The sequence below is a fragment of the Erythrolamprus reginae genome, chromosome 2 (assembly GCF_031021105.1).
Source record: "Erythrolamprus reginae isolate rEryReg1 chromosome 2, rEryReg1.hap1, whole genome shotgun sequence".
In the NCBI taxonomy this organism is placed as follows: domain Eukaryota; kingdom Metazoa; phylum Chordata; class Lepidosauria; order Squamata; family Dipsadidae; genus Erythrolamprus; species Erythrolamprus reginae.
In genome coordinates this window covers 100,896,351-100,922,256 of record NC_091951.1, presented here as the reverse complement: position 1 = coordinate 100,922,256, position 25,906 = coordinate 100,896,351, and the positions used below count along the sequence as shown (strand labels likewise).

General features: G+C 42.0%; 1 protein-coding gene across 2 annotated transcripts in view; it reads left to right on the top strand.

The window, feature by feature from the left end:
- Window positions 1-25,906, top strand: part of CDHR2 (cadherin related family member 2) — a 69,095-nt gene that overhangs the window by 33,653 nt on the left and 9,536 nt on the right. For both annotated transcript variants that reach the window (XM_070738964.1, XM_070738965.1), the window contains 16 exons: window positions 805-880; window positions 3,004-3,110; window positions 3,968-4,198; window positions 7,158-7,313; window positions 9,312-9,479; window positions 10,667-10,728; window positions 10,847-11,090; window positions 11,945-12,184; window positions 12,420-12,489; window positions 15,373-15,987; window positions 17,628-17,699; window positions 19,533-19,582; window positions 19,730-19,881; window positions 21,487-21,589; window positions 21,680-21,768; window positions 23,630-23,710. In XM_070738964.1, the coding sequence (XP_070595065.1) occupies window positions 805-880; window positions 3,004-3,110; window positions 3,968-4,198; window positions 7,158-7,313; window positions 9,312-9,479; window positions 10,667-10,728; window positions 10,847-11,090; window positions 11,945-12,184; window positions 12,420-12,489; window positions 15,373-15,987; window positions 17,628-17,699; window positions 19,533-19,582; window positions 19,730-19,881; window positions 21,487-21,589; window positions 21,680-21,768; window positions 23,630-23,710 (2,516 nt within the window). The remainder of the gene's footprint in view (window positions 1-804; window positions 881-3,003; window positions 3,111-3,967; window positions 4,199-7,157; window positions 7,314-9,311; window positions 9,480-10,666; window positions 10,729-10,846; window positions 11,091-11,944; window positions 12,185-12,419; window positions 12,490-15,372; window positions 15,988-17,627; window positions 17,700-19,532; window positions 19,583-19,729; window positions 19,882-21,486; window positions 21,590-21,679; window positions 21,769-23,629; window positions 23,711-25,906) is intronic.

The following is a 25,906-nucleotide window of genomic DNA, read 5'->3' as shown; positions in this document are numbered from 1 at the left end:
ACATTTTTTACATTTACAAAATCCTCAGGCACACCACCAACCAAAATGACACAAAATGACACTCTAACACATTGTGATGCATTGTACATCACTCTCTGCGGGGGCCTCTTATAAAAAGAAAAAGGTCAAATATCTATGTTTGGATAGACATAACCAGCTGAGGCTTTATCCAGTGGTGGCAACATTTACCTCTGGTCATGACCGGGATTAGAAATCGGGACCATGGGGAGGAGTAGCAGCTTCAACTACTCACCACGGCCACACAATGACAAGTGTGCGGCAGCCTGAGTGGGGACCTTCCTGGGTGTGGATGAGAGGTGGCCTGCTATTGGTTCATTGCTAGTGGTTGGGATGAATCCTAAAAGGTGATTGGTCAGTGAGCGTTCCCTGTGCCTCTACTCTTCCTGTCGCTGATAGCTGGAGGGATTGTGAGCGGAATGTTTATGTTTGGATGGGGACGGCTGGCGGCAGGCCAGATAAATGGCCTCTGCGGACCATATCTGGCACGCGGGCCGTAGTTTGGGGACCCATGTTTAATTTCCCTACGGCACACCTGACCATGTCTCACAGCACACTAGTGTGCCACGGCACACTGGTTGAAAAACACTGATCTAGAAGGTGGTTCAATTTATTTTCTTGTTGGAAATTTGTTTAACTTTTATTTCTTTTTTTTAAATTAAAGCTAGAATTGTGCACCGCTGCAAGGGTTGATGAACACACTGGCAAATCAGATTCTTTCTTTATATACTGTACTATGGGGATACAAAACATGTTGTATCTTAATTCAGGCATTCTTCTTTCTAGGGTACTCCTGTATTGACAGTATTGGCCGTTGACATGGACAAATATGTGAATGATGTAATCCTTTACAGTGTCCTCAGTGAGTAAAGAGTCTGGGGGAGTGTGCAGACGGGGTCAAGTTTATGATTCCTGTTGTCTACAACCATGAAATGAATTGTGCATATGGCTCTAATTTTTAATTACTATAGTGATACTTTAAGTCTACATAATGCATAGCAACACCCTTATGCTTAGGAAATCATAGCTGATGTTCAGACTTTTCCTGACACATTAAAGCAGAAAGTCTGGCTCCTATCACAATCTTCCCAAGTTGTCTTCTTGACTTCCTTTGCATAACTTTTCCTACAGGCAGATATGTAATGTCTTCTATATATTTTGAACTTAAATTCGCACAGTTTCTGTAGGCCGCTCCACTGCTTATCCATGCAATGGACAGCTCCAGAAATTGTCTCATGGCTTAATCTTGACTATGTTGGATTACTGCAATCTTAAACTATTTCCTGCCCAAGAGTTGAAGGAAGAAGCTGTCAGAGGACCTTCTTTAGGTCCTATAACGCAGTGTTTCCCAACCTTGGCAACTTGAAGATATTTGGACTTCAACTCCCAGAAGCCCCCAGCCAGCATCCGCTGGCTGGGGAATTCTGGGAGTTGAAGTCCAAATATCTTCAAGTTGCCAAGGTTGGGAAACACTGGTATAACGCACCAAGTGGTTAGAAAATTGTTCTTATACAAAAGATGCTTTTTTTCCCATGGGGCAACTGGACTTTCTTGTTTTTTCTTTGAAGACGTTACACTTCTTAGCCAAGAAGCTTCTTCCGCTCTGACAGGATAGTGGGGGATGGAAGGATTTATATTCCTTGCAGACAGCTGGCAATTTGCATCCTTAGAGGGTCGTTGAAGCACTTGGGGGTTTATTTGTGTCCTCAAGGTCACCTGTAGGGTTCCTGTAGACTGCAGTTTTACTTTATTTTGCAAAGTACCAGCTGTCTGCAAGGAATATAAATCCTTCCATTCCCTACTATCCTGTCAGAGGTGAAGAATGAGATGGATGAGAAGTGAAACGTCTTCAAAGAAAAAGCAAGGAAGTCCAGTTGCCTCATGAAAAAAGAAGAGGTGGGCAGCGGGGTGGCAAAAATGGAGCTCCACCCCAGAGCACCCAATTTGCACTGAAAGAGGTTGAAAGAAAATGCAGGGCATCCTGCATAAGCCACGCCCACAGTGTGGTAGTAAAAAATTTGGTAGCCCTTCACTGAGAGGTGGGTTCTTCCCAGTTCAAACCGTTTCTATAGATCTGGTAGTAACTTGGCGGCCTGGGTCCCTGGAACCAGCAGTGACTCAGGCCTGCTATGCCCCCGAGCCATTGATCTCAACGGTGCCTATGGCATCTTGGGTTTTTTGCTTCTGCGCATGCTCAGAAGCTTATTTTTAGTACTGTGCATGCGCAGAGGGTCATTTCCGGGAAGTGACGGGCACACATGCACATGTGCAAAATGTGCACTTCCATCACAATGTGAACCTGTGGGGAAGGTAAGTAGAACTCACCCCTGGAAAAAAGCACTGGTTGACTGAAGAAGGTTGGGGTATTTGTATATCTTGCCGTGATATGACATCTGGATGACTGAAAATCTCTACCAACTCTTATAGAAAAGCACACCCCTTTCCTGAGGTCCAAATTTGTTGTGAACTGCCCCGAGACTTCGGAGAGGGGTAGCATACAAATCAAATAAATTCAATTCAATTAAGCTCCTTAAAACCCACTTCTGTTGTCAGGCATGGGGGAATTGAGATATTCCCTTCCCCCCTAGGCTTATAAAATTTATGCATGATATGTCTGTATGTATGATTGGTTTCTTAAATTGGGGTTTTTTACATTACTTTTAATATTAGATTTGTTCATATTGTCTTTTTATTGTTGTTAGCCGCCCCGAGTCTACGGAGAGGGGCGGCATACATATCTAATAAATAAATAAATAAATAAATAGATAGATAGATAGATAGATAAATAAATAGATAAATAGATAAATAGATAAATAGATAAATAGATAAATAGATAAATAGATAAATAAATAGATATAAATAGATAAATAGATAAATAGATAATAAATTCAAATTAAAAGCCAAACTCAACTGGCATCTTTAGTTGAAGGACTAACTTTTCCAATACTGCTGATACGACACTTTTCTGATCCTCTCCCTCTCTAGATGCCAGCAACCTGTTTACAGTTAACCAGTCTACGGGAGTCATCACTGTGAGTAGTAACCTGGACCGAGAAGGCGTGCCAGGTGAAGAGGTGCAATTTCAGATTGTTGTGAGTACAAAAGCAGCACTGGGAAGTGGTTGGTCTATGTCCTCTTCTACCCCTGCTTTTTGTCAAAGGCCTGTCAGTATACAAAAATCTGTAATGCTCTCTACATGGGGCTACCTTTGAAAAGTGTTCGGAAACTTCAAATCGTGCAGAATGCAGCTGCAAGAGCAATCGTGGGCTTTCCCAAATATGCCCATGTCACACCAACACTCCACAGTCTGCATTGATTGCTGATCAGTTTCCGGTCACAATTCTATGTGTTGGTTATTACCTATAAAGCCCTTTATGGAACCGGACCAGAATATCTCTGGGACCGCCTTCTGCCGCACGAATCCCAGCAACCAGTCAGGTCCCACAGAGTTGGCCTTCTCCAGGTCCCGTCGACTAAACAATGTCATCTGGTGGGACCCAGGGGAAGAGCCTTCTCTGTGGCGGCCCCGACCCTCTGGAACCAGCTCCCCCCAGATATCAGAATTGCCACCACCCTCCTTGCCTTTCGCAAACTTCTTTAAACCCACCTCTGCCATCAGGCATGGGGGAACTGAGACATTTTCCCCAGGCCTATATACGGTAGTTTATGTATGGTATGTTGTGTGCATGTTTTTTAAATTATGGGTTTTTAACTTTGTAATATTAGATTTGTATTGTACAGTATATTGTTTTCTATTGTTGCTGTGAGCTGCCTTGAGTCTGTGGAGAGGGGCGGCATACAAATTTAATAAATAAATTAAATAATAATAATAATAATAATAATAATAATAATAATAATAATAATAATAATCTTTTAGTATACAAAAGCATCAAATGACTAAACTAAGTAGGCCTCCAGACTAAGCGATCTCTCTTGCTTCAATGGACAGGCTCGAGAAAAAAACCTGAACATTTATCATCAAGTGGCCCAAGCGAGCTCCCAGGTGACCATCCATATCACCGACGTCAACGATAACAAACCTCAGTTTTATTTATGCACGGATCCTCCCTGCAACTTCACAGGCCCTCCAGTGGTCAATGTTTCAGGTCAGATCGAGGAACACGCTTCGGCCAGAACCCCTGTGGCCAACCTCAGCATTGTGGCCTATGATCCTGACAAGGTGAGCGTTTGGGGATTTTGTTAGCTTTTTAGCTTGCCTTTGCTTCAAATGTTCTAGGCCAGGGGTCTTCAACCTTGGCAACTTTAAGACTTGTAGTTTTCAACTCCCAGAATTCCTCAGCCAGCTGCTGGCTGAGGAATTCTGGGAGTTGAAGTCGACAAGTTTATCCCTAAAACACCACCCCTGCAAAGTAGATTGGGCGACAGCGATCAACTGTCCCCTAGTCACTCAGTGATTTTCCATGGTGGAGTGTGGAAACACCCTGGGTCTTTCCACTCCTAGCCTAACAATTTAACTGCTGCATAACAGTGGCTAGATTAGACATCTTCATGTAGTTTGTGCAAAGCTGGAGTTTTAAAAAAGCATCAGTTCAGAACAAGGCTGGATGTGATTGACCCTCTGACAAAACTAGATTGCTGTTTCCTTCACTGAAGACTAGGACTTTGAATTTGGACTAATTTAAATTATTTTGACCAATTAAGCATATAAGCACACTTTGTGTATGAATGGTCAAACACCTGACCACTCCAAATCTCAACCAACAAATGCCCTGTCCTACACATTGGTAAAATAATCAGAACACCAAATACATGCTGAATAAACAAGGCCTTGCGGATGACCCTCACTCTGTCAAAGATCTTGGAAAACTATATCAAATGACCTAAGTGCTAAAGCCCACTGCAACAACATTGCCAAAAAGGCTTCAAGAGTTGTTAACCTAATCTTACATAGCTTCTTCTCAGGTAATATCATGCTATTAATCAGAACATACAAAACATTTGCCAGACCAATCCTTGAATACAGCTCATCTGTCTGGAACCCACACCACATATCAGACATAAATACAGTGTTCCCTCAATTTTTGCGGGTTCGAACTTCGCGAATAGCCTATACCACGGTTTTTCAAAAAATATTAATTAAAAAATACTTCGCGGTTTTTTTCCCTATACCATGGTTTTTCCCACCCAATGACGTCATATGTTATCGCCAAACTAATAATTTTTGCAAATAAATAATTATGTTTATAAATATCAGGATCACTAAATGTCTTATTCAATGGTGAGTACCAGTAATAATGGTGAGTAAATGGTTGTTAAGGGAATGGGAAATGGTAATTTAGGGGTTTAAAGAGTTAAGGGATGACTTGTGATACTGTTCATAGCCAAAAATGGTGTACAGTATTTACTTCCGCATCTCTACTTCGCGGAAATTCGACTTTCGCAGGCGGTCTCGGAACGCATCCCCCGCGGAAATCGAGGGAACATTGTACATTAGAAAGTGTCCAGAGATACTTTAGTAGAAGAGCCCTCCGCTCCTCTCCTCCACTCGCAACGGAATACTTTACGTAACCAGACTTGAAATCCTGGGCTTAGAAAGCTTAGAACTACGTGGCCTTAGCATAGCTTATAAAATTATTTGCTACAATGTCCTCCCTGTCAACGAGTACTTCGAGCACACAACAGATACAAACTCAAAGTAAACCACTCCAAACTTGACTGTAGAAAATACGACTTTAGCAAGAGGACTTAATGCCAGGAACTCATTACCTGACTCTGTCATTTTGTCACCAACCTCCCAAAACTTTATCATTAGATTGTCCACTGTTGACCTCATGCGATTCCTAAGAGGTCAGTATCAGCATGGCCACCATCCCTGTCCAAATGTTCTCTCTTATCAGTACCAATCTAATGTTATATATCTATGTGTATTACAAATACATAGTTGACAAATAAAGAAAAATAAAACAAAACAGACTAAACACTATTGGATCTCCTTAGTATTTGGATTGGAGACCACCAAGACATAACTGTGTTGTAAATTAGAAAGTTAAAAATGATTAAACCCTCAGAAGAAAACAATAGCAGAATATTTCCATGCTAGGCCAGAAAAGCCTTCATGAAGATGTGTCTATGAAGTCACCAACAGTTCAGTTTGTCTTAGAGAAAACTTTGTATCTGAAAAATTCCTATACAGTACATGGAAAATTGTCTATGCACTTGTCTGTTTGAGGCAGTGGAACCTACCTTTCTCTTTAATTTCTCTGAGTTATGAACATATTTCATATCATCCCATTGAATTTGCCAATACAGCAGTATAATCCCACAAATGAGCTGGGAAGTGTTCCCTGTTGTATTAGATCTGTGTTAGCTGAAAACAGGTCACTCCAGTTAAATTGTAAGGGAATCAATGACTGTTTTTGCTAGCAGTAACTTTTCTCGTTTACCTGTCTTTAAATGTACCTACTGAATGCTCATCTGCATTCAGAACACAATCTAAATGTTCCATTAATTACTTTGGCTCATTTGATTGAATATTTTAATGTGCTTTACTGTGACATTGAGAGGGTAGGTCAATGGCAGTCTAAGATAGAATAGAATTTTATTGGCCAAGTGTGATTGGACACACAAGGAATTTGTCTTGGTGCATATGCTCTCAGCGTACATAAAATAAAATATACATTTGTCAAGAATCATGTGGTACAACACTTAATGATTGTCATAGGGGTCAAATAAGCAATGAAGAAGCAATATTAATAAAAATCTTAGGATATAAGCAACAAGTTATAGTCATACAGTCAACATGGGAGGAAATGGGTGAAAGGAATGATGAGAAAAAGTAGTAGAATAGAAGTGCAGATTTAGCAGAAAGTCTGACAGTGTTGAGGGAATTATTTGTTTAGTAGAGTGATGGCGTTCGGAAAAAAACTGTTCTTGTGTCTAGTTGATCATTAGCCTTTTGCTTTTCTAGGAGATGGTTAGAAAAAATCTTGTTTCACAACTGCAATTTTACAGCTGCAGGAAAATTCAAGAGTGAATGCAGGCAAACAGAAGGAAAGAAAACCAAAACACGCCTGCCTGCTATTTTCTGTTCAATCGGCTGTCACTCTCCTGGCTGGTACTAATCAATTCTCCTGGTTGGTAGAGTTCTTTCAGAATGTCCTGTCTTTTCTCTTGAACAGGGTGAGAACGGAACTTTCCAGCTGTTCCTGAGAGGTCCTGATGCGCTGGCATTCTCAGTGTCCCCCAGGCAGATTGTAAACGAAGGCACTGTTCAAGTGCTAGTGAGAAATCCAAGCCTTGTGGATTATGAAATTACAACTACTATGAGGGTGGAGGTGAGAAAAAGGGGAAAGTGGGAAAGATCCTTTGATCAAAAGGCAATCAAAACCAGTGTTTTTCAGTCCTCTATGCACTGAATTACTCCTTAGACCAGTGATTTTCAACCTTTTTTGAGCCGCGGCACATTTTTTACATTTACAAAATCCTGGGGCACACCACCAACCAAAATGACACAAAATGACACCCTAAGACACTCTCCTCTCTTTTTCCATCCCTGTCTCCTCCCCACCCTTTTGTGTGTGTGTGTGCATGTGTATACACACTCTTGGACCATTTCCAAAAACAGGTGAGGGCTGGGGGGTTTTCTCTCTTATTTTTTGGGTGCTTTTTATCATATGCTTTAAATCAAGAGTCACTTCTCTCTCTCTTTTGTTTCTTTCTCTTTCCTCTCAGTCTCTGTCTCAATCATTTTCTCATTTCTCTTTTTTCCTCCCCTTTTTGCTCATTTCTCTCTCTCTTTCTCTCTCTTTCTCTCTCTCTTTCTTTCTCACTCTCTCTCTCTCAACAAAAAGTTGCGAGACCAAAACCTGAGCTTCCTTCTTCACGGCACACCTGACCATGTCTCGCGGCACACTAGTGTGCCACGGCACACTGGTTGAAAAACATTGCCTTAGACAGCTTTATTGTAGGTCCGTGATGGCGAACCTATGGCATGGGTACCACAGGTGGCACGTGGAACTATATATATATTTATTTGTTTGTTTGTTTGTTTGTTTATTTAGTCCAATACACAATGAGGGTTTTAGTGAGTATATATCTATATACACATAGTAAAATGCATGATGAAGGTTATAGAGGAGATACTCATAGTAAAATATATCTAAGAAATAATAGAAAAGAAGATATAGTAATAGAACATATCAATGAAAGAATAGAAGAAGAGATATAGGAATAGAAGAAAGGTATAGGAGATATAGGAGAGCAATAGGACAGGGGACGGAAGGCATATATCTGAGGGCACGCAAGATGTTGCCCTATATCAGTTCCAGTACGTATGTACGCACTATTCAGCTGATTTTCGGTCTTCTGGAGGGTGGGGGAGGCCATTTTCACCCTCCCCAGACTTCAGGAGGCTTTCCCATTGGGCCGTTTTTCACCATCCACAGGCTCCGGAGGCTTTCGTGAAGCCTGGGAAGGGCGAAAAATGGCCCAGCGGGCCTACTGGAAGTTCATAGGCTTCAGTGCATGGAGGGGGAGGGGGTGTCTGCACATGAGTGGGGGAGGGCATTGCATTATGAGTGTGGGCATACGCAAGCGCACTATTGCACATCCTTTTGGCACCCGAGCAAAAAAAGGTTTGCCATCACTGCTGAAGGTAATGTAAGTGGGGAATACTTGGTACATTTGCATCTATACTCTGCAGATCTCAGACTATGTGGAAACTGGTTCTACTATGAATTGTCCTACTAAATAATCGTCATCTAGCTGCTGCCAAGAATATGGCTATCCATTCTTCACAAATGTCAAGAATTTGTTTGTTTGTTTGTTTGTTTCCTGCCTATCTCGCTGTGGGGCTACTTTAAGTACTGTACCTTACAATAATAAATGTAGACTTGAATTTGGGAAATGGGAAGGAAACGCTGAGCCATTAAGCGGAGACTTTAGTCCTGAGAAGGAAGAAAGCATGAGAAAGATACTCAAAACCATTCTGCTTTCATTCTGTCTGGTTTAAGATTGAGCAGAGAGAAAGGGATCGGCTTCTTGAGATTCTTCTATTATTTTTGGCTATAGTTCTGTCCAGTTACACAGCATCTGTGCTGTTTTGTTGATCTTGCCTAGCTCGAAGGGCTAACGGGCTAAACAATGTGCATGCGTTCTGATGGCCCTGCCTGAGATGGTGAGATTCATTCTGGGGGAAATTCTCTTCTGATTCTGAGTATTTATTTATTTATTTCGTATCCCTTCATTCCATTCCTTTGTCCCTCATCGGACTGATACCGTGACCCTTATACATGAGATGAGCTTAGTAATTTGACCCTTTTGTGTGCTAACAGATTGTAGCAAATGATACTGGAAGGACAGTGGACTGCTGCTCTTTTGCTACGGTGACCATTCATCTCCTTGACATCAATGATCACAGGCCTGAATTTGGACAGACTGACTACCAGCTCTTCGTATTGGAGGAGAGCCCACCTGGTTCCATTGTAGCTTCTAATATCACAGTAAGAAACTTCTTTCTTTTTTTTAAAGTATCTTTATTGTTTTCCAAAAAGAAAAAAGAAAATAAAAAGAATAAGGAGTAAAAAAAAATATTTCTCAGATATTTTGTTCTAGTTTAACAGATCTTAATCCATTTCTATTACCTTTTCCAATACATTTCTTCATATATTTGTACATTTACATAAAAATATCGTAAGTAGATTTTACTATTAGTGTAGAAAGAAATACATAGAAAAAGAGATCATACATCTTAAGGTAATTGCTATCCTTCTTTTGTATACTGGTACTTTATATTGTTATATTTTCAATCTTTGTTTTGAATCCATTCGTGCCATTTGTACCATAATTGTTATGGATCACAGTAAAAAACTTCTACGTCTTTTTGAGCTCCTGGAGTAAATCTGATGGAGATAGAAAAGCCTATTAGCTCTATGACTTTATGTCTGTTTTGCATCTATTAGGCTCCTTGTTTCTCCATAACCTGCCTGTTTATTTAACTTTTTATTCAATTGTGTCCAATTCTCTGGAAAAGTCCCTGTGGTTTTCTTGGCAAGGCTTTTCAGAAGTGGTTTGCTGTTGCCTCCTTCCTAGGATGGAGAGAAAGTGACTAGCCCAAGGTCACTAAGCTGGTTTGTGACCTAAAACAAGGCTAGAACTCACAGTCTCCTGGTTACTAGACACACCAAAATGCCTATCTATCCTGCACATATTATAGATATATTTCATTTTTTCTTCGATAAATCTACCGTAGCAACAACTGATTTGGCCTTAACACCTGCTATTATTTATTTATTTATTTATTTATTTGATTTTTATGCCGCCCTTCTCCTTAGACTCAGGGCGGCTTACAACATGTTAGCAATAGCACTTTTTAAACAGAGCTAGGCTATTGCCCCCACAATCCGGGTCCTCATTTAACCACCTCGGAAGGATGGAAGGCTGAGTCAACCTTGAGCCGGTGATGAGATTTGAACCGCTGACCTTCAGACCCACAAGTCAGCTTCAGTGGCCTGCAGTACAACACTCTACCTGCTGCGCCACCCTGGCTCATTAATTAATCCATTCAAACCAATTACAGTATTTATTAGTAGAAAGAAAACACTATATCCCAATTCTCTCTTTCCTGAGTTGCAGACTTCAAATCCTGATGAACCTGATAGTTTCCTCTATTTGCTTTTTTTTTTTAAAGGCCACTGATCCAGATAGTGGAAAGTTTGGAGAGCTCACCTACCAATTACTGCCCAAGAGCATGTAAGTGTATACAGTGCAATAATTAGCAGAGAGGAATGGAAATAACTTGTGCCAACGCTTTCTTGCTAAGTGAGTGTCATCACATAATTAAAGATATGCTTGTTTATCTGTTTTGCAGCCAATCAGATTTCAATGTGAATTCAACGACTGGTACAATATTTGTGGCCAATGGCAGTAAAATAAATTGGGGAAAACGCCCTTTCTATTATGCCACTTTGCAAGCAATGGATGGTGAAGGGCTGATTGGTTCTACCCAATTGGAAATCATAGTGATTGACATCAACAACAATCCTCCAGTTGTGACAGGTTCCTACAAGTTCATGGTCATTGAGGGTCACAACATTGAGCCTATTCAGATCCAGGTAAAGCTAAAATGCCAGCTTGTCTGTCTGTCTGTCTGTCTGTCTGTCTGTCTGTCTGTCTGTCTGTCTGTCTGTCTGTCTGTCTATCTATCTATCTATCTATCTATCTATCTATCTATCTATCTATCTATCTATCTATCTATCTATTTGATTTGTATGCCACCCCTCTCCGCAGACTCGGGGCGGCTCACAACAACCACAAAACAGTGTACAATGAACAAATCTAATATTTAAAAAAAATCTAAAAACCCATTATTTTAAAAACATACAACACAAGCATACCATACATAAAGCTATATAAGCCTGGGTGAGATATCTCAATTCCCCCATGCCTGACGGCAGAGCTCCCTTTGTCTACTGAAAACATTTCCCAAACTAGACTAAAAGGCACTTTCAAACAAAACAAAATGCAATGGTTTGCTTCTTAGAAGAAGTAATAATTCAATTAGATATTATAAATTTGGAAGTTTATTTTTGAAGCTGAGATTATTTCACCAAATTGTGACTGTCCTGTTTCTCTCCAGTCCTACTCCAAAATTATGGAGCATTGGAATGTGGTATTCTGAGCGTTTGTATTTTTTAAAGATGGCATTTTCAATCATTCTAGAATATAGACAGGAACTTCAGAGTGCCACAATTATAGATCTCTTAAGATTCGGGTTTAAAAGAAATAGGAGTTCTCTCTATGCAAATGAGAATCCATAGAACCCAAAGCATATGCATAGGTTTAAAACAGGTGTGGATATCCATTTATTTAAGGTACTGTAGAATCCTTTGATGGATTTTGCTCCTGGTTTATGGAATAAGGAAGAGTAAGAAGTAAGACTCATTTTTTAACTCAATTATTTTCCTAGGTCACTGATCAGGATAACCCAGAAACCAATAATGGCATTTTGCGTTTGGAAATTATGCCTGGCATTTTCAGCAACAACTTCACTGTTGACTCAGATAGTAGAATGCTATTCAGCAAAGGACCCTTGGACCGAGAAGCTATTCCTGCGGAGCTCAATGGGAAGATAGTGTTGACAATACTTGTAGAAGACTTGGGGATCCCTCAGTTGAACACCACCGTCAATGTCACCATCACTGTGGAGGTAATCCCACTGCTCTTTGCCAGGAGTTTGAGCTAAGGAAGTTGGAGAAAGAGGTGGTGGGAATGCAAAATTCTTGCCTAAATTCTATTCTGGGTAAGGTGCCTGGTGGAGAAGGGGGCATGTGTAAAATACTCCAGAAATGAAATTTGCTTTTATTTTGCAGACTGGTATTTTTGGTAATAGGGTTTCCGTTTTATATGGCACAGCAACATAACACAAGTACTTCTCTCCTTAGGACGTAAATGACAATGCACCCCACTTCAGCAGTTCAAATTATGAATTCTCTGTTTCTGAAGGCGTGCAAGGTATGATTCAGTGAATCTCTTTGAAATGGACTGAAAATGAAACTAGAAACTAATATGGAGGATAACCTGAAGCAAAAACCAGCTAGGAGTTCTCAAAAAAGTCCAGATTGAGGAGCTAAACAAACCACCTACAAAGCTCTACTGGATCAGATGATAGTTGTCTTGTTGAGTGTTCTTTTCCCAAAATCACCACTATAGCAAGACTGGAAGCTGGACATGATACCACAGGAATGCTCTGGTTACTATTATAGAAGCAAGCAACATATATCTCTAAGAATCAACATTCATTGATTCCATTAGCTTGATCATTTGGGGAGAGGAAAATCTCCCAGCCCTTTTTAAACTAACCTTAGCCTTTCTCGAAGAGGAAGTTCTTGATAATTCTTCCAAAGTTTACCCAAAGTTTTAATGTATGGTATTCTGCACAGATCTTAAGGGATAAGAAGATTAAAAATTGTCCCTAATAATGCATAGACCCGCAAAGTAGGCAGATGACACCCCATCACATATGGTATGTGGTTGGGTCTGAGGAGTAATCCTTAGCTTTCTCTTTACTTTTTGGCTTTCTTTTGCTACATTGCAATTTTCATGTGTCCATAGATAAACGGCAGACAAGATTGTTGCCACTTTTCTCAATTAAGGCCAAAGAGGCCAGGTGTGTTTTGCAAACCAAGTCAAGAGTTAAGCAAAACCCAGGTAACCTGGCAATCTTTGCAAACCAGGTGGTTTATGTTATATAAGATTATAACAGGCACCTTCAAGGCCAATCTAATAAGAGGCAGTTTAAATCACCAAAATGGGGCACAAAGGGATTCTTGAGAACCAGTAGTAGGAATGGTAAGTAATGCATGAAACTGGAGATAGGGGATGGCATTTGCCTGATTGGGGCATCGCTGTGACGGTCTGGATGGGTGTTAATAGGCTCAGGCTCAACCCTGACAAGTGGCTGTGAGTTTTGCCTCCCAGGGACAATTCTATCTGTCCATCCATTACCTGGGGGGGAATGTTGGCCCCCCTCACAGAGGGTCTACAACTTGGGCGTCTTCCTTGATCCACAGATGACCTTGGAACATGATCTTTCGGCTGTGGCAAGGGGGGCGTTTGCACAGGTTCACCTAGTGCACCAGTTGCAGCCCTATCTGGATAAGGAATCCCATGCTCTCATCACTCAAGGTTCAGCTACTGCAATGCCCTCTACATGGGGTTACCTTTAAAGAATGTTCGGAGGCTACAGTTGATGCAAAATAATAATAATAATAATAATAATAATAATAATAATAATAATTATTATTATTATTATTATTATTATTATTATTATTTATTGGATTTGTATGCCGCCCCTCTCTGTGGACTCGGGGCGGCTAACAACAGTGATAAAAACAGCATGTGACAATCCAATACTAAAACAGCTAAAAACCCTTGTTATAAAACCAATCATACATACAAACATACCATGCATAAATTGTAGAAGCCTAGGGGGAAAGAATATCTCAGTTCCCCCATGTCTGACGGCAGAGGTGGGTTTTAAGGAGCTTACAAAAGGCAAGGAGGGTGGGGGCAATTCTAATCTCTGGGGGGAGTTGGTTCCCGAGGGCTGGGGCCGCCACAGAGAAGGCTCTTCCCCTGGGTCCCACCAAACGACATTATTTAGTTGACAGGACCCGGAGAAGATCCACTCTGTGGGACCTAATCGGTCGCTGGGATTCGTGCGGCAGAAGGCGGTCTCGGAGATATTCTGGTCCGATGCCATGAAGGGCTTTATAGGTCATAACCAACACTTTGAATTGTGACCGGAAATTGATCGGCAACCAATGCAGACTGCGGAGTGTTGGTGTGACATGGGTATATTTCGGGAAGCCCATGATTGTTCTCGCAGCTGCATTCTGCACGATCTGAAGTCTCCGAACACTTTTCGAAGGTAGCCCCATGTAGAGAGCATGCAGCCGTGCGAGCTGTCCTGGGCCTTCCAAGGCATGCACATATCTCACCATCACTCTGCAAGCTGCATTGGTTGCCGATTGGTCTCCAGATGCAATTTAAAGTGTTGGTTATGAACTATAAACCCAACATGGCTTAGGACCAGGTTACCTACGGGACTGTCTTCTGCCTCACGTATCCCAGTGGCCAGTCAGGTCCCACAGAGTCGCCTGGAAGGGCCTTCTCTGTGGTGGCTCTGACCCTTTGGAATCAATTCTCCCCAGAGTTTTGCACTGCTCCCACCCTCCCGGCCTTTCAGAAGGCTTTAAAAACTTACTTTGCCAGCAGGCTTGGCACAGTTGATTATTGACATCTTGCTCCGGCCCATAATATGACTGAAGTATGGATGAACAGGGTTGAATGGTTATTATTGGGGTATTAGGATTAGTTTATTATAGGTTTTAGGTTTTATGATTAGTTTAATAAATTTTAATGTTTAGATTTCCCATATGCTGTATTGTAAGCCGCCCTGAGTCTATGGAGAAGGGCGGCCTAGAAGTCCAAATAATAAATCAATAGGAAAGTGAACACAAGAACAAGGGGACACAATCTGAGGTTAGTTGGGGGAAAGATCAGAAGCAACATGAGAAAATACTATTTTACTGAAAGAGTAGTAGATGCTTGGAACTTTCAGCAGACGTGGTTGGTAAATCCACAGTAACTGAATTTAAACATGCCTGGGATAAACATAGATCCATCCTGAGATAAAATACAGGAAAGAGTAAAAGGGCAGACTAGATGGACCAGGAGGTCTTTTTCTGCCGTCAATCTGTTTCTGTTTCTAAATATTAATAAATAAATTCACAAGGGAACTTCAGACCTCTACTATTTTGATCTGGGTGTAGAAGGATGGCATATGTTTAATTCTGCAATCATTCTAATTTTCATATTCCAATTCTGTCTCAGGTGCCTTGGTGGGAGTTGTGGAAGCCAGAGATGCTGATCAAACACAAATTCACAACCGTATTTCATTCTTCATTAATAGCAGCGCAGGTTCCAACAACTTTCTGATTCGGTCCAGAGCCAAGGGACCTGGCTGGTATCAGGGCACGTTGTCTCTAGATCCAGAAATTGCTCTTGACTATGACCAAATGCAGGAGAAATTCTTCAATCTCATTCTACGGGCTGAAAACTCAGACTTAGGGGAAACCATGGAAGCTGCCATTGCCATGGTGAAGGTGTATGTACTAGACGTCAACGATGAATCCCCAACTATTGTACCGTTTCCACCAGAAGGCATTCACGTTACAGAGAATGAAAAACTACATACGTTGGTAGCTGAGCTGGAGGCTACTGATAAGGACACCAACCACTCATTAGTATTCCAGGGGTTGGCGGTTGCATGTTTCAACAGTACAGGCAGTGTAGGCAATATATGTCAGCACTGGTTCCACCTAGCAGCCAATGGATCACTTTTTGTGAATAGTTCAGATATAGACTATGAACTGTGCACCCGAGTGGAAATCACACTGCGTGTTAAGGATGAGTTCACTGAAGCAGGAAGTCCCTACAGTAGAAATGGTAAGGTACCTGTTTGAACATTTGCTTTCACACTTTGTTTTTATCCTGTAAGGTGTATACCCTTCTTCTATCAGTCCTACTTTTCCTTTCTTCTAGATTTTTAAAAATTAATCTCACATGAGTAATATACAGTGGTGCCTCTACCTAAGAACACATCTACTTATGAACTTTTCTAGATAAGAAACGGGTGTTCAAGATTTTTTTGCCTCTTCTCAAGAACCATTTTCCACTTACAAACCTGAGCCTCCAAAACTGTAACCGGAAAAGGCAGGGAGAAGCCTCCGTGGGGCCTCTCTAGGAATCTCTTGAGAGGAAACAGGGCTGGGAAAGGTGGGGAGAAGCCTCCGTGGGGCCTCTCTAGGAATCTCCTGGGAGGAAACAGGGCCTACACCCTCCCTGTGGTTTCCCCAATCGCACACATTATTTGCTTTTACATTGATTCCTATGGAAAAAATTGCTTCTTCTTACAAACTTTTCTACTTAAGAACCTGGTCACAGAACAAATTAACTTCATAAGTAGAGGTACCACTGTAATTGTTTATAATAACCATATTCACTTGAGCTGTCTTCATCAATACCTTCCATAACCTTCGCCTGATGACCTCCAGATGTACTAACCACATTAAGTAGGGATAAGGCTGTCGTGGGTGGCCTTAGTATTATTGAATGGAGGAAGATTTGACCATTGCTTCAATGCCTGCCAGAATAGAAAGAGAACGAGTGACAAAATGTATCACAGCCTTGTTTCTCAGGGTATTGCCACTCTTGTATTTGTGTCTTAGAAAGGTGGCTTACAAAAGTGGCTGCCAAAAAGTATAGCCGCAGATTATCTACTCCTAACAACTTCACAGCTGGAGGAATATCAGCATTGACACTGTTATATAAATGAGGGTGCAACACCTGCTGTTGATAGGAAATGGGACTACTTTTACTTGAACAGGGTTATGGCTCCAATGTGTTGATAACTGATGTTCGTCTATTGTGTTCGAAGAGGACCTTGACATCTAACAGGTTGTGGGCTGTATGCGATGTGCCACAGGTGGCTGGTAAGGCCTATATGGGCATGTAATGTTCTGCCACACATTGGGTAGACATGTAGGCACCATTGTCACAGCATTTGCAGCTCTGGCTTTGCGGAGTGCTCGCTTCTCTTCTGCTATGAATGTTCTTCTGGTCTTAGATGTCTGGCAGTCTTGGTGGATTAACATGCGCCATGTTGGTTGACCGTGTGCCAGGATTTCCCAGGAGGGGGTGTCGATGTTGAGGGACTTGAAGGAGGCTTTGTAACGCTTCCTTTGTCCCCCGTGCGATCGCTTTCCTTTAGACAGCTCATCATAAAGGAGCTGTTTAGGGATGCGATGGTCTGGCATCCTAGCAACATTTATTTATTTATTAGATTTCTATGCCACCCTTCTCGAGGCAACTCGAGAATGGCCTGCCCAGTGTGTCTGGACTTTCATCAGCAGGGTGATTGGCAAGCCTGCTCTGGAGAGGACTTCTGTGTGTGGCACCTTATCCTGCCACTGGATCCTCAGAAGTCCATGGAGGCACCAATGTCAGGGTTCTAGGAAGGCGTGCAGAGCTGTTTTCATATCAATGGCTAGAACTTATCTATTTGTGGCTTCTTCTTTTTTTTGCAGAGACTCTGGTCATCTTCATTGGTGATGCAAATGACAACGCACCCCAGTTTTATCCTGTCAATGACACCTTTGGTAAGAGCAGAATTGTAGGACACTTGCAACCATGATATGCCTCGCTGCCCCCCCTGATACGATAGGTGGTAGTGCGCTTTAAGGATTCCCTTAAGCCTATTCAAACAGAGATTTCTGCTAGGCTTAGTCAGATCCATCTCTGTGCTAGCTGATTGTAGTTCTCATAAAGCAGGGGCGTCAAACTGAGGTCATCGTGGCTGTTGTCATGTGATGTATCCCCTCTTTGCTGAAACGGGTGTGGGCATGACCAGCACATGATGCATCCGGCCTGCGGGCCATGACTTTGACAGCCCTGTCATAATGCTTCTTCCATCACATCATTTCCTTCAATGTATGCATTCCTCTTTATGTTAGCTAGCCATGAGGGGAACATTTATCTTTCTAGCAAAATTTGTTCTGCCTGGCCTTGAGCCACCCAGGAACGAAGTATAAATCCAATAAATAAATAAATAATAAATAGAAGTAATTAATCAACTATACATACGCAGGGTTGTTCTTTATATTCAGAAAACTGCAAACCATGGAGTTTCAGAGCAATTTTAGTTTAAAAAGTCAATAGGTCAGAGTTAATTACTCCAGTCAGTGCAGGAGCCTTTCAGGCTTATGTCAGCCAGAAATAACTCACAGTTTGAATGTCAGAATGTCCAGAAATCCACAGCAAACACCAAACCGCAATTCATCAAACTTTCTTCAAAACTGAACGATAGACTCCCACACAGGCCTCTCCAACCCTCCCCTTTTTCAAGGCTACAGCAGCATCATTAATTCTTAGCACTTGTGACCCATAATTTGTTTGTGCAGCTGCTCTTGTCTTCCCAGCCTTCTCCTGACCCAAACATTGAGAATAGGATTATTCATTAACTCTTCCTCTTCTGATTCAGATGAAATGCTGGCTGGAGATCTGACTGAATCCGTTCCCCATTCTGCCTCTCCAGTCCCTTCCTGCTCCAATTCTCTGTCTCTCTCTTCTTCTGGTTCACTGTCTGATTCTTCCTCCAGCCAGATGGGTCTTCTCTAAGCAGACGGCTCCCACTCCTCTGCGTAAAAATCAGCAGCCAAAGGAGCTGGCGTGAAGCCAACCACAACAGTATTGATAGAACTTGGGAGTAGACCATCAGAAAGAGAAATTATTAACAAAATATATGATTGTGCAGAAATGGACAGACTTACCCAAAAACTCAAAAACAAAGAAGACTCAAAATATTACGAAATTTGGGGAAAATTTTACGAATGGGTAACAACAAGAAAAAAAGACAAAAAATTAAAACTAAAACAAGGTGTTACATGAAAAGAACATTGATAGTGAACAAATATCAGATTCTGAAAATCTTCAATTGATTTGATATTAAACTCAATCCAAACTGACCTTAGATAAAGTGTATGTCAGAATAAAAATTGTCAAAACCGCTGCCGCCATGTGCCGCATACCAATAATTAAAGAAATTTCGAACTGTTACGAAACAGTTCAAGGGGGAGGTATGGCTAAAGGAAGGGCAAGAATGTACAAAACATTTAGACAGAAAGTTTAGAATTTATGTTCTATGTTTAATTATTGATATAATAACCTCTTTATTTTGAAATGTCATGAATATCTGTACAAAATAACTAAGAAGATAAGTACAATGATTATATAATTATAAATATATGTCGAAACAGTGATGTAAAATAAGATACATTTGCTCTTCCTTTTTTATTTTTGTAATATAATAAAAACTATTTTTTTAAAAGAACTTGGGAGTAGACAACAGCTCCATTATAATGTGATTTGGTAGTGAGCCTTAAAGCCTTTTGCTGTTTGGATTGTACTGACCTGTATCTGGTATTTCATTGCAGTAATAATCCCAGAAATCTCTACAATAGACCTGTCTGTGGCTGTGGTCAAGGTAAGATTATGAACACTTATTTATCCGCACAGACTTCCTGGTTGCTTGTTGTTGCTTTTTTAAAGAAACTAAACTGGATGCTCAAAAACGGTGTGACAGGATCTGATAATATTTCAAAGCCCATCAATATTGTTTCTCCCCTTCCAGGCCAAGGATGCCGATTCAGGTGAAAACGGTGTGATCACATTTAGCATCTCCCAGGTAGCTTTCATCCAGGACGATGGACGTGAACAGAACCTTTCCGATGTTTTCAGCGTGGCAAAAACAATGGAGAAGGATGTGTCTGTGGGAAACATCCTGTAAGTGATGGGAGTTTTTTACTTCTTTAACACAAAGGAATTTGCATGACAAGATATGGGGAAGAGCTGGCTTTTGCGCCAATAGATTGCTGCAATGCTTGATTTCCACACACCTACTTTGAACATGTACATGGGGCTTATTGGGGATCTCTACTGGGAAGGGAGAAGGAGAGATTTGCTTTTTGGTACATTTAGAAGCAGCTAAATAGGAGCAGAACTTTGACTAATCGCTTTCAGTGTTTTCAGTGGGATTGCTGATGCTGGGTTTCATAGAACAACTTTAATTTGGTGCTCTCCAGATGTAGTTGGATGACAGCTCCTGAGGGGAGATGGTTAGGAGAGGCTGTCAGGCATGCTGAGTGACCATCTGGATGTAGTTAGCAGAACACACTAAACCCAGATTAGAAAATTTCAATCACTGTGTTCAAATGGAATGTTTTTGCTCAAATAAGCCAGATTATGGTTTAATGGTATAAAGTACAGTGACACCTCATCATACAAACACCTCATCATACAAACCTTTCGAGATACAAACCCGGGGTTTAAGATTTTTTTTGTCTCTTCTTACAAACTATTTTCACCTTACAAACCCACCACCGCCGCTGGGATGTCCCGCCTCCAGACTTCCATTGCCAACGAAGCACCCGTTTTTCCACTGCTGGGATTCCCCTGAAGCTCCCCTCCATGGGAAACACCACCTCCGGACTTCCGTGTTTTTGTGATGCTGCAGGGGAATCCCAGCAGGTGAATCCCAGCAGCGCAAAAACAGGCACTTCGCTGGCAACGGAAGTCCAGAGGTGGGGTTTCCCAGCGAGGGGAGCCTCAGTGAAATTGCAGCATCACAAAAACACAGAGGTCCGGATGTGGGGTTTCGAGGACTTTGGTGTTTTTGCGATGCTGCGATTTCACTGATGCTCCCTTTGCTGGGAAACCCCACCTCTGGACTTCCGTTGCCAGTGAAGCGCTCGTTTTTGTGATGCTGGGATTCCCCTGCAGCATTGCAAAAACACGGAAGTCTGTAGGTGGAGTTTCCCATGGAGGGGAGCCTCAGGGGAACCCCAGCAGTGCAAAAACGGGCGCTTCGGCTGGTAAAAGGGATGAGTTTTGGGCTTGCACGCATTAATCGCTTTTCCATTGATTCCTATGGGAAGCATTGTTTTGTCTTACAAACTTTTCACCTTAAGAACCTCATCCCGGAACCAATTAAATTTGTAAGACAAGGTATCACTGTACATCATACCACATAGATCACCGTCAGCTGGGTTCTCATAAAACACTGAAAAGCATTTTACACAATTTCATTTTACTTTTATCATTTTATAAAAAACATACTTCTAAATTATTGAAATGTTATCAGCAGGACCTGTTGTGTGTGGTTTTTGGCAACATCCAGCTTTTTTTTTCTGATGCTATGATAAAGATTCCATTTTGGCAAATGCTTCGTTTCGTTTTCTGCTGAACTATCCTGAAACTTGAAAAAGCTACCAGTGCAGAACTATTTCAAGATAGAATAGAAGGTGGGACTGGGCAAGTCTACTAAAGGGTAGTGCAGAGTTTGATCAAGAATAAGCCTCTTTGATGCTGCAACACCTTTTATCCCTACAGCATAGCAAGCAAACTTAATAGCATGTTGAAAGGCCGATATCGCGTGAAAGTGGAAGCTAAAGACAATGGAACTCAGGCCCTAAGCAATTTCACATCACTGGATGTAAGTTTGTTGTCTCTCTTGACCAACTTCCATCGATAGAATTTTCATAATGTCTGATCCCTGAGAGCGATCATTTATCTCTTTCTCCAGATCTTCAGCGTGGATAAGAGCTACCGTATAAAACTGGTATTTGTTATGCCTTTAAAGGAAGTGGAGGACAAATCCAATCAAATAAAAGGGTAGGGCACCCTCTCACCTCCCACTGTCTAAATATGGGCCTTCTGTCTATCTTCTTATGCAGAACAAGGGAAAATACAATATCAGTTTACAAAACAAAGTAGAAAGAATGCAGTGTGGGATATGGATGTGCACACTTGTGGGCATTGACTCCATAAGTGAAGACGGTGCCATTTAGCTTTGGCAAAACCATGCTTAAAACAAATGCTACATTCACATATCATGCTACACCAGATTTGCTTAACTTTGATTTACTGAAGGCACTACAATTTACATCTAATATGCTAAGCTAGAGAAATCACAATTGGGGGGGGGGGGGGTTTCACACAACATATTGAGACAGAGTCAGACGAGGCATATAGTGCCTTAGTGCAGTGATTTTCAACCTTTTTTGAGCCACGGCACATTTTTTACATTTACAAAATCCTAGGGCACATCACCAACCATAATAACACAAAATGACACTGTAACACAGTACATATTATACATATAGTGAATAATATGGTTTCTAAATGTGTTTATACTCACTTAGTGTGAAACCTGGGCCTGTTTTGATGAATACAAAAGGGAGATCCTGTCAGGAATGGTAGAAAGACACACATGAAGCTCTTCCTCAACAGTTCTCAGTCTCTCTCTGTTTTTAGTTTTCTATCGCAGTCAAGCTTGAGAAGCTCAGCTCACATAGATATGTGGTTGAAAACAGGAGCAATGTCAAAATAGCTTTGTTGGACAGAATGGGGAACTCCTTGGCAACAGATAACCAAAGTCCTGACCAGGATTAGAAATTGGGACCATGGGGAGGAGTAGCAGCTTCAACTACTTGCTGCGGCCACACAATGACAAGTGCACAGCAGCCCGAGCGGGGACCTTCCTGGGTGTGGATGAGAGGTGGCCTGCTATTGGTTCATCGCTAGTGATTGGGATGAATCCTAGAAGGTGATTGGTCAGTGAGCGTTTCCTGTGCCTCCATTCTTCCTGTCGCTGATAGCTGGAGGGATTTTGAGGGGAATGCTTATGTTCAGATGGAGGCGGCTGGTGGCGGGCCGGATAAATGGCCTCCGTGGGCCGTATCCAGCATACAGGCCGTAGTTTGGGGACCCATGTTTAATTTCTCCATGGCACACCTGACCATGTCTCACAGCACACTAGTGTTGAAAAACACTGCCTTAGTGCACTGTGTGAAGGAAAACACCCAAAACACAAAAGCAAATAGTGGCTGCTGGGATTGTATCAATTTCAAGTCCCTAAGATGTTAAAATACACTGCTTAAGGGTACACTTAAACAACATAATATAACTGCAAGTAAAGCAAGCTTCTGTGAAGTCAAACTGTCCACTTAGGAAGCAACACTGATCTATTTCACATGCTGTTGTGCACATTCAATTTTGTACAGAACAAAGTATTCAATGAGAATATTTCATTCATTCAGATCTAGGATTTGTTAATTTGAGTGTTCCCTATATTTTTTGAGCATTGCAGTATATTTGATTAGGATAGAATAACAGGCACTAGAGTTTTCTTGGTCAGAGTTAATGTTTTATGAATCTCTTGAGATGTTTTCTAAACAGAGCTGCTAAAAATGACTGGCTCCTTCCCCCCCCACCCCAAATTTACATTCCCCAGTCCTATATATCCATATTTAAAATGTGATTTTGAATTATGGCTCTCTAATGATATGAGTGTCTCATACCTAATGGTGCAGGGTAGACCATACTCCAAAGAGAATTGAAATATACAATGAAATAACACTAAATATTTTACAATTTGTGAACATTAACTGGGAACCTTGCAGTGCAATGGTATGGACTGTTTAGCATGGATTAGCTGATGAGACCTGTGCCTTTTTAAAAATTTTGCTTTCAGAATTCTGATCGAAGCAACCGGAACAACAGTCTACATAACAGCAATCTATCCAGACGATTCACCAACCTCCAAATCTGAAAGGTGATTTGAACCGAGGGAAGCCATGGTAATGAGGAAGTAAATGAGGTTAAAAAGCATATAAAATGGTTGGTGAGGACAAAAAGAGATGCAGATTGAAATATTGGAGGGTATATTTTGCTACACCAACTAGCATTGGAATACTCAGTGGAATGTGTATGGTGTTGGTAGAACATACGAAAACGGAAGGAGACTTTTGAGATTCCAGCATGAAGTTAGTATCTGGGGTGAACAGTGCAGTTAGTCCCTGTTTACAAATGATCAGGCTGTCTTTTTTTATATACAGTGGTACCTCTACTTAAGAACTTAATTCGTTCCGTGACCAGGTTCTTAAGTAGAAACGTTTTTAAGAAGAAGCAATTTTTCCCATTGGAATCAATGTAAAAGCAAATACAGTGATCCCTCTATTATCGCGAGGGTTCCGTTCCAAGACCCCTCGCGATAATCGATTTTTCGCGATGTAGGGTTGCGGAAGTAAAAACACCATCTGCGCATGCGCGCCCTTTTTTCTATGGCCGCGCATGCGTAGATGGTGGAGTTTGCGTTGCGGGCATCAGCGAGGAGCCGGGGTTTCCCCTTTGCGTGGGCGGCTGGGAAGACCCAGGGAAGGTTCCTTCGGCCGCCCAGCAGCTGATCTGCTCGGTAGCGCAGCAGCAGCGAGGAGCCGAATCGGGGTTTCCCCTTTGCGTGCGGGGAAACCCCGATTCGGCTCCTCGCTGCTGCTGCGCTACCGAGCAGATCAGCTGCTGGGCGGCCGAAGGAACCTTCCCTGGGTCTTCCCAGACGCCCACGCAAAGGGGAAACCCCGGCTCCTCGCTGATGCCCGCCGCTCGCCCGCCCGCCAGCAAGAGGGGGAAGACCCAGGGAAGGTTCCTTCGGCCGCCCAGCAGCTGATCTGCTCGGCGCAGCAGCAGTGAGCAGACGAAGATTGGGGTTTCCCAGCCGCCCACACAAAGGGGAAACCCCGGCTCCTCGCTGATGCCCCCGCTCGCCCGCCCGCCGCCTGCCGCCCGCCAGCAAGAGGGGGAGAGATAGAGAAAGAGAGAGAAGGAAAGAAAGAGATGAGAGAGGGAGGAAGAGAGTGTGAGAGAGGAAGAAGCAAGATAGAGAAAGAGAGAGAGAAAGAAAGATGAGAAAGGAAGGAAGAGAGTGACGTCATCCAGTGGAAAAATCGCAATATAGCGTTTCGCGAAGATCGAGATCGCGAAACTCGAGGGATCACTGTAATGCGTGCAAACCCATTAGGAAAGAAATAAAAGCTCGGAATTTGGGTGGGAGGAGGAGGAAGAAGAGGAGGAGGACAGTCGCTGCCGAAGAAGGTGAGGGGAGGGGAATCAAAAAAATCCAAAACTTTAAGGCTTTAAAAAAAAAAGAGGGACTTTGAGGTAGCAAGGAGGAGCACGTGCCCCCCATAAACCCAATGCGAGGCTGCCTCCCATACACTGTCTGCTGCTGCTGCTACCTGCTTCCTCTTCCTTCCCATGCTGAAGGGCTCCCCTCTCCTCTCGCTCGCTCGCTTTGTAGCCGGTGCCTTTCCTTTGTTGTGACTCCTCAGCTGCCCAGAGCGAAGGGAGCATTTCTTTTCTCTGGGCATTGGCAAAGAAAAGCGTCCAGAGAAATGAAAATGCTTCATTCGCTCTGGACTGCCAAAGCCTCCTTAAGCATCACCAAAAGGCAGCCCAGAAAAGACCGAGATGGCTGGGATTAAAGGGGGAATGGCAGGAAACTGGCTGGGCCTTCGTGCCGCTCTCAAATTTCCTGGGAAATTTTCCCGGGCTCGGGTTCTTAAGTAGAAAATGGTTCTTAAGTAGAGGCAAAAAAATCTTGAACACCCGGTTCTTATCTAGAAAAGTTCTTAAGTCGAGGCGTTCTTAAGTAGAGGTACCGCTGTATATATATTTTTATTAAATTGCATAGACAGACATGACATACATAACCTTTATTTATTTATTGGATTTGTATGCCACCCCTCTCCATAGACTCATGCAACACTTAGTGGAGCTACAGTCGCTGCGCTCAGAGTAGAAGTCGTCTTTGTGTTTAGAGAGAGAGAAAAAAAATAGATAAAAAAGGAAAGATCTTGTCTTTGTTTAACACCGTCCATAAAATACTTAAGAATATCAATTATAAGGTAGTAGATAAAAACACATCTAAAATATTAAAGAACATATATAAAATTTTTAACATTTTAGCTTAAAT